At 33.8% G+C, this 18,373-nt stretch overlaps 1 protein-coding gene across 1 annotated transcript in view; it reads left to right on the plus strand.

Moving 5' to 3' along the window:
* The window catches only part of KCNH8 (potassium voltage-gated channel subfamily H member 8), a 181,283-nt gene that overhangs the window by 74,287 nt on the left and 88,623 nt on the right, over positions 1–18,373 (plus strand). The window contains exons 3-5 of the mRNA XM_068674337.1: positions 2,073–2,204; positions 14,260–14,387; positions 17,317–17,557. Coding sequence (XP_068530438.1) covers positions 2,073–2,204; positions 14,260–14,387; positions 17,317–17,557 — 501 coding nt within the window. The remainder of the gene's footprint in view (positions 1–2,072; positions 2,205–14,259; positions 14,388–17,316; positions 17,558–18,373) is intronic.

The following is an 18,373-nucleotide window of genomic DNA, read 5'->3' on the forward strand; positions in this document are numbered from 1 at the left end:
TTCCGTAGATATCTGTGATTCTATTTTTAAGCCATAAAGTAAAATTGCTTAATGCTACCTCTCCTCTTTGAATACACCACTTCAGATTGATAAGGTGTTGGCTCTATATAACATTTCTGACAGTAACAGCACTAAGCAGTTTTTCCCAAAAGTTTTGGTAAAACAAGCTATGTCCATGTAAATTTGAATTAAGAATGGAAAATTAAAAAGAAAGAGGGAAGAATAGAAATATATTGCTTCTGATGTCAGTTCTACCTTCTTTTAAAAGAGCTTCTTTTTTTGCTCTCTCTCTACAACCTCAAAATGAGAATGATTAAACCTAATATAAAGTCAGTCTATTTTCACGCAATTTCTCTGTCCTTACCCAATCTACTTTCCTTCTGTTTCCAATTCTCTCTATCTCTACTTTAAAGTGGAAACTTAGTGGAAAAGTCTCCTTGAGTGGAAACATTATCTGGTGACTCAACCATTGTCAAAGCCTGCCTCTTGGGAAGTTTACCCAGGATAAAGAAAAGCAGATTAATTTCTTTTCAAACATACTTCTACACCTTCATCTTCAGAGGCCCTTCAAAAGGAAAGCTGCAGTTTTGCCCCCCATGCTTGCCTACATCTTTTAACAGACAGAGAACTTCCAGTTGAAAATTTAACTTAGATTAATTGTGATCTTGGTGTGTTCAGTTCATTTTCTCTTGAAATGAACTGCAGAAATCAGAAGGAAAAATAGAGGAGGAAATAACTAGTCTGTTTGTTTTTACAAAGGACAGCTTCAAAGCACAGCTGACAGTATGGCAGTAGTGGCAGCAGTCATTGAAGGAACTTTGTTCTTTTCTGAATGAAAATATACTTTTGCTTGTAAATGAATGTTAATAGGAGTATGATGGGGATGAAAATGAATATGGAAACATAAAGAAATCTCCAATAAATTTTAAATTTAAAACTAAAAAAACAACCAACCAACCAACAAACAAACAAACAAAAACATGCTGTAACAGTAATTATATACCTTGTAAATAATAGGAGGAGAAGGAGAGAAGGATAATTGGAGATAGGAAGTATTGATAGCCAAAAACCGGAAAACAAAACCTGGCATTGAGCTGAATTGTCCCAGAATGGATGGGATTGGAATCCAGGGTGCTTGCTGAAATCTCCATTACACTCCTAGCATATAACATTCATTATATTCTGTTCCAAGTGGTCTGTGTTAATGGGAGACCTGTAAATGTTTCCACTGGAATTGAACAATATATCTTGCAAATATGACGTAATAGAATCAGTGAAAATACCTATTGAAAGTGGTACAATTATTTACCAGATCTGGGAAGAGAAAGTTTGGCAAAAAATTAAAAATATTGTCAAACTCTGTGTTGTTTAATTAACACCTTAGCAAGCTGGCCTTTATACATCGTAAGAAAAAAACTGATATTGATTTTACAGAAAATTTCTTGTATTATAAATCTTACCTGTAAAATGTGAGGAGTTAATTCTTTCTTAGCTTAAGTTACTTTGAATCAAGCATTTACATTTTCTATTCTAAGTCTGATGTCTGATTAGTTTAAATATCTTTGAATTAGTGGAATGATGTTCTGACTATCAGGTCTTCTGTCAAGAGATTTTAATGAGTATCAAGCAAGATGATTAAAGTAAAATGATTTTATAGTAAACCTGGAAGCTTCAGATGTCAAGTTAACAAAGTGAAAGCTATTCCAGTAAAATAAGCAACATCAGTTGAGAGTTCAAAGGAACGCATGGTATGAGAGGAGTAAGCAGTTTCATTAAATTCTATTAATGATCCCTGCAGATAAATTTTGCATTTAAATTAATGCCTTACTTCCAGAGAAAGCAGTATTACTGAGCTTCAACCAATGATGCAAACAGATTTACATGAGCTGAACATCTGTGATTTCCTGACAACTGACCTCTTAAATAAGATATTTTTTTTTTAGAATTGCATTAGTTGTAGATTTAGTAATACACTTTTTTTTTTTTTTTTTTTTTTTTTTTTTTTTTTTTTCCCCCTCCTCTCTCTGCTAAAAGACAGCTGTTTGAATTAAATTCATTCTTTATCCTTACAGGGTCTTCATTCTGGTGCCTATTGGATATTGTTCCCATAAAGAATGAAAAAGGAGATGTAGTACTTTTTCTGGCCTCTTTCAAAGATATAACAGACACAAAAGTGAAGATTGCTGCAGAAGACAAAAAGGAAGGTTTGTGTGAATTGAAACCAATATTGATAAGAATGTAGTTTTTGAGAGTCACAGCTACTTAAACTCTCTCTCATGCACACTGTTAAATCAGAGACCTGTTAGATTTCCAAATAATAAATTAATAATTAATAATGATCTGTCCTTCCAGATCATGTTATTCTTTGGAAATCTAACAATTTGTATTCAATTTTGCTGCTCTTTAATATTAGTTTTTCAATAAAAATAATATTTACTGAGAATTGTAATGCATCTTTCTTTTACAACATCTTTGTACTCAAAACAGAAAATGTTGTTTCCCTGTGTTAATGAAAATTCTTAAATTAATATTTATTCTAACAATGTCTGCCTCTTCTCTACAGTTGGAGAAATAATTTTGTCTTCATTTTTCAACCCTGAATAATTGAGGGATTTTACATTCTTCACTTATTTAAGAAAATGTATCACAGAATTTCTGAGCTGAAAGATGGAAGAATCATAGAATCATAGAATATCTGAGTTGGAAGGGACCCACAAGGATCATTGAGTCCAACTCCTGTGTCCCTAAAGAAATACCAAGAATATTTGCAGATTCCCCTTACATAAAACTTCAACCAATCACTTCATGTTGAAGAAAAAAAAAAGACAGGAAACATTACACTTATGAAAGTTTTAGGAAAATTGTTTATTAAAACATGGTATAGAATCATACAGAATAGAAATTGTCTGAACATATGTTCTCTAAGGCTAATTATTTACATTATGAGAGATGCAAATTTTCAGAATACTGAAAAATCACATTTAAAATACCAGTGATAGTTTGAAATAGGTGTAGGAATTATGATGATTATTATTGTTGAACTATTGTTTATCTGTTAAACATTTTGTAGCTGTAATACTTAGTTTAGGATGGATTAAAATGGTCTCCAGCTTTTGATGTGAGTTCATGTTAAATTGAAAATCTAAGCAGATTTTAACTCATGTTTTCTGTTACGCATTTAAAAATTAATATTCCTTCTAGATCCCAACCATGTTCTGACTGTGAACATACTCATGCAGAGTTGCATTACACCAGAAAATGCCCATTCTTTTTTTTTGCTCTGTGTTGGCAGCTTGAGTTTTAAGAATTGCTATAAATTTATGACTAATGAGGTTTGGCTGTCTTGTGTGCTACTTTCTGATCCTGGTTGTTACTTCGTGATCCCTAGTTGTTACTTCCCTTGTTACTCATGTTATAATAAAACTTATAGTTTTATTATAAGGAGATATTTGTTTGAATTTCCCCTTGATTTTCTGCAGCACATTTATCTATTTTATCTCATGTGTTCAGACAACTTCAGTTGCTCCTTTGTGCCAATGTGACTGCAAAAGTCCACTTTTTTGCCTGATTTTCCTTTACTCAGCCCAAATGTCAGACACTGTCTGTGACCTTTTCTTTTGAATGTCTCATTTTAAATACAAATTTAACAGATTCTTTTCTTTTCTTCCTCTGTATAAAAGTTTCCAATGAAATTAGTCCTATCGTGCAATGATTAGAGAGGACTTTTTCTTTAAACTTTCTTTTAAGATAAAGGGAAAAACTTGTGTAACACAGTCCTTAAGAGGTTCTGTGACAATCAGCACCTCATGTTTTTGATTTTGTTCCGTTTTGTTTTAAAACTTAATTTACCATCACTTCCCTCCATGACATCATGCACCCTATTTAATGGCAATGTTCTTAGAGCCCTCATCCTTTCAATATTGTCAGTTTGGTTTCAGCACTGCATTTGTTGCCACACCTGTAAGTTTGTTGTAGAAATATACTCCATCATTAGTATAAAAAATATAAGTAATAAATATTAACCAGAAAATCACCTGATATTTAATGTGGGAAGGAACCTCTGGAGAATGTCTACACCAATTCCCTTTCACCTACTCAAAGCAGGGTCGGCTAGAACTTAGTATGTGTCCTGAGTATTACCAAGGATGGAGACTCTACCACTTCTCTGGGCAACCTGTTCCAATATATGACTGCCTACAAAGTGGAAAAAAAAATCCTTATGTTAAAAAATCCTTATGTTAAAATGGAATTTCATATATTCAGTTTGTGCCCAGGGCGTCTTGTATTTTCACTAGGTACCACTAAGTAAAGTCTGGCTTCCTCTGTATTTCTCCCTATCAGGTATTTATACACACTATTTTTCCTCCTGGTCTTTCTCTGCTCTGGACAAATCAGTCCCAGCTCTCTCAACATCTCCTCATGTGTTAGATGCTCCAAATATCTAGTCATCTTTGTGGCCCTTTGCTGGACTCACTGTGTTGATGTGTGTCCATTTCTGTCCTGTTAAAGGGGAGCCCGGACCTGGAACCAGTATTTACGATGAATCTCACTAGTACTGAGGAGATCATCCCCCCTAACCAGCTGGCAACTCTCTTTCTAATGCTGCCGACAGTGTTGTTGGCTTTCTTTACCACCAGGCACATTGTTGGCCCATGCTCATCTTGGTAGCTACCAAAACCTCCAGGTTTTGCCTGGCAAGCTGCTTGCCTGCTAGCTGACCCTCATCCTGTCCTAATGCATAGGTTTGTTCCCAATTACCTGCCCCCCCAGCAAATATGTCATCTAGTCTCCTCCCATCATATCCCATCATAGTTGAAAGGCTTCCCTGCCAGGTTAGCCTTCCTGTTGGAAAAGATGCTTTTATCCCAATAATAATTGTGAATGAAAAGCTGGACGCTTTTCCCACCATGGATTAAAATAAGCTGCAGTGATATGGTTTAAATGGTGAGCCATTTTTTACTTCCTATTAATTCTTTCTAAGAAGACAGATTTATTTTGATTACACATTGTTGGAGGGAGAGGTGGTTCTTTTCAGTGTGCCAAAGTGAAATACCATATGTCAACCATTTTATATTCCATATTTTTGTGTTTAAAAAAAAAAAAAAAAAAAGGCTGCTGAGGACAAGGATTGTCTCTACTAATAAATTTTGCAACATGCAGAATGATTTGATTTATTCTGCTTAATTGTTCTCAGATACTTCTTGATCAAACTACAGCAGTGAATATTCAGAGCACAAAACTTAGTTTTAAAAACTTTTTCGGGTCCAGAGAAGGGCGACGAAGCTGGTGAGAGGCCTGGAGAACAAGTACTACGAGGAGCGGCTGAGGGAGCTGGGATTGTTCAGCCTGGAGAAAAAGAGGCTGAGGGGTGACCTTATTGCTCTTTACAGATACCTTAAAGGAGTCTGTAGCGAGGTGGGGGTTGGCCTGTTCTCCCATGTGCCTGGTGACAGGATGAGGGAGAATGGGCTTAAGTTGCGCCAGGGAAGTTTTAGGTTGGATCTTAGGAAGAACTTCTTTACCGAAAGGGTTGTTAGACATTGGAACAGGCTGCCCAGGGAAGTGGTGGAGTCACCATCCATGGAGGTCTTTAAAAGACGTAGAGCTTAGGGATATGGTTTAGTGGGGACTGTTAGCGTTAGGTCAGAGGTTGGACTCAATGATCCTGAGGTCTCTTCCAACCTAGAAATTCTGTGATTCTGTGAAAACACATTATGCCTGTCAGGAGACAGGGTATTTAGAAGGGGATGTACTGTCACCTGGATATACATTATTTAAAGCAGGTAGAATTGTTTCAGGATGAATGGGACATCGTGCACTTGTGTCAATACAGGAGGTGAGATAGCAGAATAGTTTGACTCCTCTGCTCAAAGGAGCTACATGTCATGGAAACCTTTGTTCTTTGACTCTGTTACATCTTCTCAAGGATGACTTTGTTTCTGGCTGACCATCAGTGTAGAAAGAGTCTGAATCTCTTGTCCTCAGTAAGGAGAACCTGCTTTACTCTTGCTCATTGCATAAGAGTGCAAACATCCAGGAGACACACATAGAGCTGTCTTTTCTGCTCTTTTTTTTTTTTTTTTTTTACATGTGAGCATATACCTTTGCACCTTCTCTATGCAAGCAAATATGTTGTGTTTGAGTCTTGAACCCGTAGAAGTATTGATCTTCATGGCCATTACTTTAGCATTATACCAAGTTTTAAAAGTAAATGGTGGTTTTAAAAAGTTTTAAAATTATGGAGGTGAGGAAGAAATGTCCTTTGCAGTACATGTCGAGAGAGAGAAAGGAAAAAAAAAAAAGTAAAAAAATAAAAAGAAGAAAAACAAAAAAAATTATTCTTAAGCAAATGAATATGGAGATGTTGAGGAGGCAGCATGTATTCTGGAGAATATCCTGGAAGGATGAGAGAACAAATGCATTAGCTACCATTTGACTCACTGGTTCCTGGATAAACTCATGCAAGCATCCCTAGATTTTTAAAAGACAAGTTATCAAAAGATGAGTTTTGTAGGAGTTTTTTGTCTGTTTTGTATTTCAGCTTGGTGGTTTTCTGGTTGTTGGAATATGTTGAGGACAGACAGTGGAAAATATCTTCAGATTTTCCTTTCAGAGTTTGCTAGTTCAAACATGTAAGACTGACAGCAGACATCATGGAAAAAAAACACAAATGTGTTCAGTATGTGCATTGCCAATTAGAAGAGATCTTCAAAGTTGTGTGTGCAGTATGTTATGGTTTGTGTTTTGGAGGATAGATAGAGGGAGTTAGGTTTGCAGAACCTTGTAAATAAACTTAAGACTTTCACAGGCCTAGACATAGCCTGGTGTCTTACATTTTATTAATTAGGAGACTAAGTGAACTAGGAGGTATATTGTACATGTCTTCAGAAACACAAGTAAGGGTAGCTGGAACATTTGCAGAATTCACTTATATTTGCAGCTATGCTGAATCTAGTTCATGCAGTGGCTCCTCCGAGCAACTTTGAGGTCCTACAAAGACTCCATAAATAATGTCTATTAAAAGCAAGTTCTGCCTAGCTGTAACAAAAACAGTTTCAAGGTTTAAAACAGTTTTATTTCATCTCCTGTCATTTCATATACTGAAAAAATAATTCCTTGAGAAGAAATCAGAGAATTTGTAGGTGTTTCATTGACCACATAAAAACAGAAAGGTTTTTGAACTTATATGCTCTTTTTAGCTCTTTAAACTAACTTTAAAAACAAAACAAAACAAAACAAAAAACTCTCTTTCTCCCATGCCTTACATTTGGAAAAACTGTCTTGTCCACAAAATGCTTTTATAGGTGACTGATCTGGTTCTGAATTGTAGATAAATGTATTAAGAAAACAAGTCCTTATTTGTCAAAACTCTTGCTTTCATTATAAGGTAGAAATTACTCAGGTATTTTTATTCTCATTTTAACCTTCCAAGTGAGCAAGTTTATATTGTATTATCAACTTCTGTGCAAATCATTTATTAAATTAATATGTAAAACATCAATGAGTGTGAAACTACCACCACTTCAGATTAGAAATAAAATAAATAAATAAACACTTTGGAGTAAAAAATATCAGTAAGTAAAGTACATGAATTAATCATTAATCATTCCATTAATTAATCATTAATCATTCCATTATCATGGAATTAAAAGGGGGGATAGAATGAGGCACTTTAAATTCATTGAATTTATGGCCCTAAATATTATATTCATGCACAGAAATGCACTATTGCTTGTGGATGTCAATGACAAGTTTCTCAATGACTTTAAGAATCAGGAAATAAAAGACGTGTAAAAAAAAAAAAAGCTGAATAATAAGTAGTAATCCAGCAAAAAAATATTTAACAATAAATTTTGTTCTGTATGACTACATATCAATAGTCACTTCAGATAAATTAGAAGGTATGTTTCAAATTTAGTAGCATAATCAAAATGACTATATTTCCCCTAGTGCAATAACACTTTATAAATGTGGAATAATGAGTTGGCGAATAAACTATTTTAATGCAGTTATGAAATAGTTTTGTTCGTTTTTTTTTTTTGAGTTGGGGTATTTTATTTTATTAGAGATTTTGCAACTTTTCAGGTAAAACCTGGGAGAAGGCAGTAGTGTTAACAAACAGAAATAGCTTAAAATCACTTTACCTTCCTTGTTCTGTTGGATCTGTCTATTGTTAGAAGTAGCCAAAGAAAGATGCACCTACTTGGATTTTTATTTTTGTTTCAATTCTGAATTTTATGAAATATGTCCAAATACCAGCTTCTGGGGAAAAATATATATATATATTATATAATATATAAAATATATATTTTTTGGGGGGGAATGCAGACCCTTCAACAACCAAAGTAGAGGTAGAGAGAAAGAGAAATCCCTGGTCTTTGTGTGTCTTTCTTCCACCTCCTAATTCTTCATGATGGAAGAATCAGCAACTTATCTCATTAAGCTTACTGCTGTTTAAAAGTCTTTCCAATACATGAGACAAGGAGTAATGTATACCATTGTTTCTTTTCTCTTATTGTTCTCTGAAGGTGTAATATTAAAATGATGAAGATCATACATTTGTTTCTGTGCAAAAATTAGTCTCTTTGAAAATATTTTTTAATATTTAGAGCTTTTCAGCTGGCATGTGCATTAAGTACGTTTTCTCATTGAATCAGTTAATCAGTTAACAGAGGAAAAAAGTGGCTAGAGGCTAACTTGGATCCACCATACAGCTAATAGTTCCATGAACATTTGACTGTTGTTGACAGAACGAATATGTCTTGAAACTAACAGACCTCCTGCAGCATATTGGCCATGGTAGTGCTTTTATACTGTCATTAATAACAAAGCACGTTTGTATCAGTTTTCTTTATACTGACAACTGCTGGTGTGGTGTACCCTGGAGAACAATACCTGGAAGTTAGTGAAAGTTTTTTTAAAAACCTAGAAAAACTCATACCAGCCTTCCCTATGGTGTTTTTTTTTTCTTTTTTTTTTTTTTTTCTTTTTTTTTTTTTTCCTGTTTGTTCAAAATCTTTTCATATTGCCTTATCCTGTGTTCCTCAAAATCAACTTTCCTTCCTTCCTTCCTTCCGTCCTTCCGTCCTTCCGTCCTTCTTTCCTTCTTTCCTTCCGTCCTTCCGTCCATCACATCTTAATATAGTAATGTTTATACTGTTTGAAGGATAGGCAGTGTGTCTGAGTCAGTCTTACAGCCTCATCTGGCAAGCAAACAAGACAGCAGAGACAGTCAGGTGGTTGAGAATGGAATAGAGCCATGGAGCTAATTAGATTGTGCAGTTGTAAAAAAAAAAAATAATAATAAAAGAATGTAGCAACCAGTTATGGACTTGTCCATGCTGGTGAAATCTGTCTTTTCAATCCACACTATTTACTCAAAACCTGTGAAAAGCTGTAAAATAAATAAATAAATAAAATACTTCTGAGAGATCCAAATTTGCAGTCTCCAGCCTTTAGACCAGGGCTTTGTCCTGGTCTGCAGTAGAACTACTTTACATGAATACGGTTACTTAAGTGTGCATTTTAAAAATGTAACCCTCAGAATATTTTACCTTGCTCTACTCTACTTCATTCACATATTTTCTGTATGTTCTCTTCTGAGTTAAATTTAAGAAGTGCAGGTTGCTTGTTCTCTAACATTCTGAAAGATATTGTGATGCATAAAATACTTGTTTTATTCCAAACCACAGGGAAAATATCTATTTTAATTAGATAGACATTTTATTTTTTCCTAAAGAGAATCAACAAATGTATTTAGTTATGTTTCAGTGTCACCTGCTCCTGCATGGGTTTACAGATGCCTTATAAAATTTAAACTCTTGGTATAAAGGATTTTCTGTTTATTCCTTTCAATACACTTCTGAGCTTTTTATTGAGTTATGTCACCCACAGAATTCTGGAGAATCACTTTCAGTCTAGTATGAACTCCCTTTTACTGTGCTTACTGCAGGTTTTTATGAGTTTATTTGATTTCCTGAAATCTGGAAGATGATTCAGGAATCTTTGTCTTGACTGCTACTATTCATTTAAATATTTCTGATATGATTACTTAAGTAAAAACAGATCAATCTTTTTGATTTTCCTATGTAATATGAATGAGATACTAGATGTTAATCTTTCATGTCATATATAATTCTATGCAAAACTTTCTGTGGTAAAGATCCATACTGGTAGTGGATGTTATACAACACCTTGTTGAGCAGTTAAACACCCAATGTAGCTGGTGTTTTTAACTAATGTGTTGAAGGTTTTTTGGTTGGTTAGTTTGGTTTGGATTTTGTGTGTGGTGGTGTTTTTTCCCTCCTTCCTTCCTTCCTTCCTTCCTTCCTTCCTTCCTTCCTTCCTTCCTTCCTTCCTTCCTTCCTTCCTTCCTTCCTTCCTTCCTTCCTTCCTTCCTTCCTTCCCTCCCTCCCTCCCTCCCTCCCTCTCTCCCTCCCTCCCTCCTGCCTCCCTGCCTCCTTCCATTCTTCTTTTCCTTTTTTTTTTTTTTTTTAGCAATAATACATAACCTGAGGAAAAATGTGAATGTAGTTGTTTCAAAGGGATACAAATTAATGCCATAAGAAAAATATCAAGGATGATGAGACTTTGTTTGTTTGTTTGTTTGTCTTTTCCAGTAGCGTGCAACATTTCTGGCTTGAGCAGGTTCACTGTTTGAAAATACATCTATTTCATGATCTCCCTCATGCCACAGCTTGTCTACTATGGAGTGAGTGTAACATTTCTGGGTCACATTGGAGTTACTCACTGTAGATTGCATGAGTCTATGGCTCAAGATTAACATGTTTCTGAATGTATGGGACGGATTTGCTTTCCAAGGAATATCCAGTGCTATTCTCTGACTACTCAGTTGTGATTCAAAGGAGAGCAGACATAGGTTAGGTTTGAATTTGGTCAGTAAATCAGGCAGGTTCTTTTGCATTGTGTTGTTAAGGCAGCACAAGCGTAGTGGAGCCTATCAGAATTTGTGACTTTTTTTGCAAGGACAAAAAAAGAATTAAATCTCCACTTTCTATTGATGTAAGCTTGATATATCATGTTTTTATAAAACAAAATGTCATTGGCTACAAAGGCATTTGCATTTTCTGGTGCTTTTCATGTGCATGACAAGTTTATGAGTTCTCAAGCTGTTATGAGAGTAGTGGTAAGATTGGCAGAGAAGGGTTCTTGTTAGTTTCTTTTCTTGGAAAAAGACTTCTGAGATTGTCATATGTGATTGTGTTGCTATAGCTAATCTCATTAAAGAAACAGAAAAGGCATTGAACAACATCAAGAGAGTTAAAAAACATATTACCATATTTCTCAACTAAAAAGGGACTTAAGACTAAATTGCAAAACATCCTTTTTAACACCTATTTAGGGGGGATTATCATCACAAAGGAAGGAGTGTATAAAAATGCCAGGCAACAGAACCCCCAAACAGCTTTTTCTAAAACACTGATTTCTTACACTACTTGGGAAGATGAGAAATCCTTTTGATTTTAAGCACAATATAAAAATAAAACAGCAGCATTTAAAGTGCGTTTCTGCTGGTTGGATTCACTGTGGTGTCTTTTTGTCTAACATCCTTCGAAAAGAAAGTGAATCTGTTAGGTACATAACAATTTTTAAATATCAGTAATAAACAGCTGTATATTAAAACAAAAAACAACAACAACAACAACAAAAAACTATCTCCTTCAGAATACTGATCAGTGAATTGGATATGGAGAACCACTCTGTGATAGAAGCAACTGGCTGTGCAAACATACAACTACTGTCATTCTAAGTACCGTATCAAGCCCCACAGCCTGAGTAGGTTAATGAATACAGAACTCTTATTAGCTGGAATGTTAAACTTACGTAGGAGAGATGGGATCCATCTAAACCAAAATATTATAAGATCAGTGGCACATGAAATTGAAAACCTTATAAGGAACTTTTATTAAAGAGTGGACAGAAAGTGTAAAATCAGCAGCACTAATACATAGGAAAAAAATAGCCTTACTTGACAGTACATACTTTGATTATGTTTGTAGTAATGTTTACCATTCTGGAAATAGATGTTGGAGTTGTGGATAGTTTTCAGTTCGGTATTCAATGGGTAAAAAAAAAAAAAAAAAAAAAAAAAAAGAGGAGAGGAGAGGAGAGGAGAGGAGAAAAAGGCAAATCTAAATTTAGGAGCCATTAGGAACAAAGCTGACAGTATTATTTTGGTATTACATAAAGCGGCTGTGTATCCGTATCTTGAATACTGTATGTTATTCTGGAAAGAGGACCTGCTTGAATGGACTGCTGTGCTAGAAGAACCTTGCATTGTCGGGGTTGCTGAAAGCACTCAAAGAAACTCTACCTGAAGGCACTGTGCCTGCTTTATGCAACGTGACTCAGCATGGATCTCAATACATAGGCTGTTGTATCCACCACATACTGGGGTGGACTATCTTGTACTTTTAAGGTTAAAGACCTAATAGGTATTAAATACAGGGAATTGTGAGAACAAAACATTTGGTGAAAGAGTCCTGAAAATATTTCTAGCCAAAACCTCGTCTAAGATAGTTTGTTGCTTTCTCAACATGTCTGATAGCATGTCTGAAGCATGTGTTATCGCCTACCTGGAAAGGCAGCAGAGTTGGCTTCATCTAGCATGACAATTTAGGTTGAGAAAGCTAAGAAAATGAAGTCTGTAAAAAGTGTTGAAGATTTTAAACTGAAATGGCAAAAATATATACAGCTATCCAACCCTACAATGGAGACCCAATTCAAGAAATTCAGATTTTTTGCTCAGGGAAGTGGAGAAGCAGTCTGCACTCACCCACAATTTATGAATATTTTAAAAATTTAGTTTGTGTTTTAAATGGTTTGATAATTGAGAGATGGAGGTTTAAAAGAAAAAAAAGGTTGTCTTTTTTTTTTTTTTATCATTTTCCAAATTTGTCTTACATTTCTTTGTTTCTGGCAAATTTATGCTTTGTAGACAGAAAATGGAGATAAGGAAACTGCAGTATGAAGTGTGGGGCTTCTTCTTCCACCTTCCACAGCTTTCGAGTCGCTAATTTTGATTTGCAGTGCAGCTTTTTTAACATGTATATTTATTTTTTTTTTACCCTTTCTCCTCCTCATTGACATGTAAAAAATCATCATCTTGAGAGGTTTCTTACATGAACTAAGTGAAGCATTCTTCACTAAAAAGTTTGGAAAGTTTTGTTTCTTATAGCTTGTCTTTATTTATGCTGCTTCTTTGTAGAGACAAAAATGCACCCATTTTCTATAATTCCAATCTTCCTTTTCATAGGCAGGTTTAAAGATGTAGCTATTTTTCTTGTTAATTTCAGCCTAAATTAAAGTACTAAATGTGTTGTTTGTTTTCCCCCTGACCCCCCTTCTCCCTAATTTGTATGCATTGAGTTGACTTTAATTAAACCTTTTTGACAGGCAGCTTCTTCCTTTATTCGCACAATTTCTTTTTTTCCTGAATCCTGACACATTGCAAAATGTCTGCTTTCATTTACCCTGGCGTCAATTCTCTGTAATTCCATCAGAGTCAGCGGAGTTACCTTGAATTTACTGCTGTATAAGCAAGAACTCTTTTTTCCCATGACTGACAGTTACAGATATCTGAATAGAAGAAATAAAATAAAATCTTTTCAAAACAGTATCCAGTTTTTACCTGAATAGATTTTACGTCACAAAAAAAAAAAAGTCAAATGATTATGACAGTGACCATGTGGAAGAAAAATTAAAAATCTAAAAGACTTAAATTAAAATTTGAATATTACTAGTGAGAAAGCTTGCAAATTAACACATTCTGATATAATGCAGGCCAAGTAAAAGTCTTAGTTTTGTAAAGTAAACCACAAGAGGAGAAAGTAAATTGTTATTTTTGTTTGTTTTTGTTTGTTTGTTTGTTTGTTTGCTTTGAAGTGGTTAATCCTAGGCACTCTTGAAGCTTGTCAGTAATCAGGATTTCATGTTCTGAACTGGTAAACTTACCTATGAAATCATATGATGGAATTAATTGCGTCTGAATTGAGTGAAGACATTTGACTTTTAACACTTAACAGTGACTTTTATTTTCCCTTCAGGAGAGGGATTTTGTTTTCTTAACTGCAAAATATTAAGTAAAACCAATAAAAGGCATATATAGGTGTATAAAAAGGTGTGTATACTCTGTATATTTAATCTTATTTATAGCAAATTCTAAAATGTCAATAGTACAAGTCTCAAAGGCTGAAGTGTCATTTTCTGATTTAATGGACTCTCACTTCTGTTCTACAGAAAAATGGAAAGGAAGAGGAAGAGCTGGGTCACATTTTGATTCAGCTCGAAGACGGAGTAGAGCTGTCCTTTATCATATCTCTGGACACCTACAAAGAAGAGAGAAGAACAAATTAAAAATTAATAATGTAGGTGTAATTATTATTTTTTTTAATGTACTCTTTATACCGTTCTTTTTTGGAAGAAAAAAAAAAAAAAAGTGTTGTAAATGTTCAGTAGTTACCTTAGAAATGTCCTAATCATATCATAACAAGAGGAGTAAAGCAAACTTAAGTGCAGTTCTACCTACTATTGTATTTTTAAACTTCATATAACAAGACAGTGTATTTAGCTATCAGACATTCATTTACCTCAGGAAAATCCCATTATTAAGTTTCTCAGAACTGTTTCTCAGAAACAGTTTTTCTTAAAATCTCAGAACAGTATTTGGTTTATTTGTTTTTCACTAGCATCAAAAAACTCCAAGTAAGTGCCTATATTCTTATATGTTTATAAAAAAAGTTTAAAATTTAAGTAAAAAGACAAAATGTGTCAAGGAATTGTAAGTTAAAAAGGAGGACTGAGATGCTGAGACATGTGGTCACAAAGCAGACCAGAAAAATACGGTCGGTCTCCTGACTCCATTTGCTGATGATCCCATGATCTCTGAACTAGAGAGAAAAATATTTATTTAAACACCTTTGAAAATCCATGACAGTGCCACAAGAAAGAAATGGTCTCCTCTTCTTCTCCTGGAAAAAGTAGATAAAGGATATGTATCGTGAACACCCTGAAAATCTAGTTGTTCCACCACCTTTTATTGGTCACCAAAATTAAGCAGCAGTACAGATACATTGCTCTAGACATTACTACGTTAGAAATTAATATCAGAAAAATCTTTGCTAGACTAAGAACATGAGAATAAACAGCTGGTATATGTCTCAGGGGGCATACAGTCACTTTCATTGAGTGTAAATTGTAAATGATAAAAAATGTTAATTTAAAAAAAAATTTAAAGAGAAAAAGATTAATGCTGAAAAAAGTTTTAAAGTGTTAAATTTTTTAGAATGTTAAAAATGTTTTAAAATATTAAATGTTAAAGAAATGTAAAAAAATAACAACAAAAAGCTGCAGAATATTATATTTTTATAGTGCAGCAATATTTTTAGGAATGTGACTTTTAAATATCCTTTGGTGACTTTCCTGTACTGTCAAAATCCCTGTGCAGATGATATTATACTGGTTTAAAATGTGTGTATTAAGCACTCATTTACTTCATTTAGTGAATTTATTTTAAGGGTTTGAATTCAAATTAAAAGAGGAACATTTTCTTCTTTTTTGTGATTAAGAATGGACCAATGGTAGCAACAATGAGAATTCAGCGCCCCAGTTTCAAGAGAAGTAGGAATGGAGAAGGCAAAGATATCAGTATTTCAAAAGAATTGCACAGAGAGAAAGGTTATGACAGACAACGCAAATGTAATTAAGTCTGGAGTCATGCTGTTGTCTTTTTTATATTCATAGTTAGTAACTTTGAAATCAGAAGCAATCATAGCTTGCTATACACAATATTGTTTTGTAAGTCTCTTCATTACTGGCACAGCATTAATTGCGGGCACAATGACAGTGAGAAAGATTTTTGTTAGTAAGTAATTCAAGACTGTTCATGAACTACATGCTGCTATTCAGCAGGGCAAGTGGTTTATTTAAACTCTGGAAGATGAAAGCTAAGTATTTATAAAACTTGTTTGTTGGACTGAAGTCTTTTATGCAGAGACCTTTGTTAGATGATAAAGACTCAAGGTACAGGACAAAGGTAGACATTATCTAACAGTGAAGGCAGTAAGTTCTAAAGCCATATTATGGTGGGTCTACCTCAGTATTTTGGTTTCGATCAGAGTGGAATTTTCAAAAGAATTCTTACTAATTGTGCTTTGATTTACAGCAGTCTCAGGGCATGTGAACTGGATACCTTCATACCACTAAGCCAGGACTCTTCAACTAGCTGTCCAATCCACGGGACCAGGCTAGACCTAGTCTGAAACAATCTCTCACAACTCTGAAAATATGCATAGGAAGGATATTTTGTCTTTAGCAATTTCTATTCCATTCTATAGGTTTATTCCCATTTTGCAGTATTATGTCCTTATGTACACAAAACTTTAGTCTGTCTGGCAGAAAATCATTGCTTTTTAGTCAGAATTCACCCAACAGAGGAAGAAATATTTTGCAAGATTCCATCCCCTTCTGATTCTATTTATTCCATTCCTCATTAATCTTCTTCCTGCCCCAACATTCACAAAAGCTATTCCATCATCAGAACCATGTATCTAAATAAACATGAGGTTATTGTTGCTGTGTTAGCAACAAAAAGATCTTGTTAAAAATGTTAGTATGAAGCCAAGACAAGAAAAAATATCGTAAAATAGGCTTCTCTAGAGAGATGGTGAATTAATCTAAATCTAATCTAAAACCACAATAGAACTGGTGATATAATGTTCAAGTCATTTGAATTGGAACCTATATCTCTGTTCCTTCTAAGAAAATAATTTAATTTGTTTGGGATATTTTCTTCAACATGTTTTGCCACTTTTCTTTTTTGAATATTTTGGAAACATCAAATCCATTTTATAATTTATTTTTAATCTTTATTTTACAGGTAAATTCTCGATATTTCATATCAATGTAGCTTTTAGATAATGTATGAATTCTATGATGCATTTTAATTATGAGATTAAAAGACAGTACTCTTCGATTCAGATTTTCAAGATGAAAAAATCTCCACTAACAGTGAAAAATAATCTGTCTTTCAGCATTTGTAATATTTGTTTTTAGCAAAAATTCCTTCAAAAAAAAAAAGGAAAAAATATCAAAGAATTTGCATAAGTTTAAAATAATATGTAAATATGTCTGTGTTTTTGAAAGATATGTTACAATATTAATTCTTGCCTGCATTTGAGTATCATATTTCTTTGTAATCTTTTGGAAAAGAAAAAAAAAAAAAAAAAGCTATATTAGAAAAAATGTCTGTGTGATCAAATTAGTGTTTTGTCTCATTACATTTTTTTCTCTTTTCAGAATGTTTTTGTAGATAAACCAGCATTTCCAGAATACAAAGTTTCAGATGCAAAAAAATCCAAATTCATTTTATTGCATTTTAGCACTTTTAAAGCTGGCTGGGACTGGCTTATTTTACTGGCAACGTTTTATGTTGCTGTGACTGTACCTTATAATGTTTGCTTTATTGGCCATGATGAGCTGTCTACAACTCGAAGCACAACTGTCAGTGACATTGCAGTGGAAATTCTTTTTATCATTGGTAAGATATCTCTGGAGTTTGTTTGGGGTCTTTTTTTTTTTTTTTAAAAAAAAAAAAAAAAAGGTTTTCACAAAACATACTATGTAGAAGAGGGGAAATCATATGTTTTCATGATTTTAAAGAAAATAAATTTTAGTTGTGTAGTTTGAGATTTTACCTGAACTTTTACATTTATTTACATTTAAGCGCTTCATGTAGTCCTGCTATTTCTCAAAAGGGAGTTTGAACATAAAGTTGAAAACCTTTTTTCTTTTTTTTCTTTTTTTTTTTTTCTTTTTTACCCTAGAGATGTTTAAAACTTTCCCAATTCCTCACAATAGTGTTGTTTGTAACATTTTTTTTCTTATTTACCTTTTACAAACACTTAGAAGACCCACAGACCACAAGTTGAAAATCACTAGATTTTAAAAATTAATTTCATGAGATTAAAATTTGCATTGCCGTAATGCTAATATACAATGTCTATAAGTTATAATGACAACTGGGATAAAATTTAAGTGGTTTAAGCTTGGCATCTGGTCCTTTCTTTAAAGTTTTTATTTGAGTGGTCTGTTTAATATCTACACCTTCAATGAATTAAAGTGAAAACAAAGTGAAATCTAATAGCAAATGAATTATAGCAAAGGATTTTCTTTTATTATATTACCTTTTATTTCTTTCTTTACATATATAGAAAAGAATCACTGGTTAGCGTCACACAGAGGCTTTTTTCCCAGCATTTTTATTGTAACATCACTGACTGCAGTCACACTGACCATCAGATCTTCTGATAATATGTATGTGAAGTTATTTTAAATAAATAAGCAAAGTTGAGTA

The sequence above is a fragment of the Anas acuta genome, chromosome 2 (genome assembly GCF_963932015.1).
Source record: "Anas acuta chromosome 2, bAnaAcu1.1, whole genome shotgun sequence".
Taxonomy (NCBI): domain Eukaryota; kingdom Metazoa; phylum Chordata; class Aves; order Anseriformes; family Anatidae; genus Anas; species Anas acuta.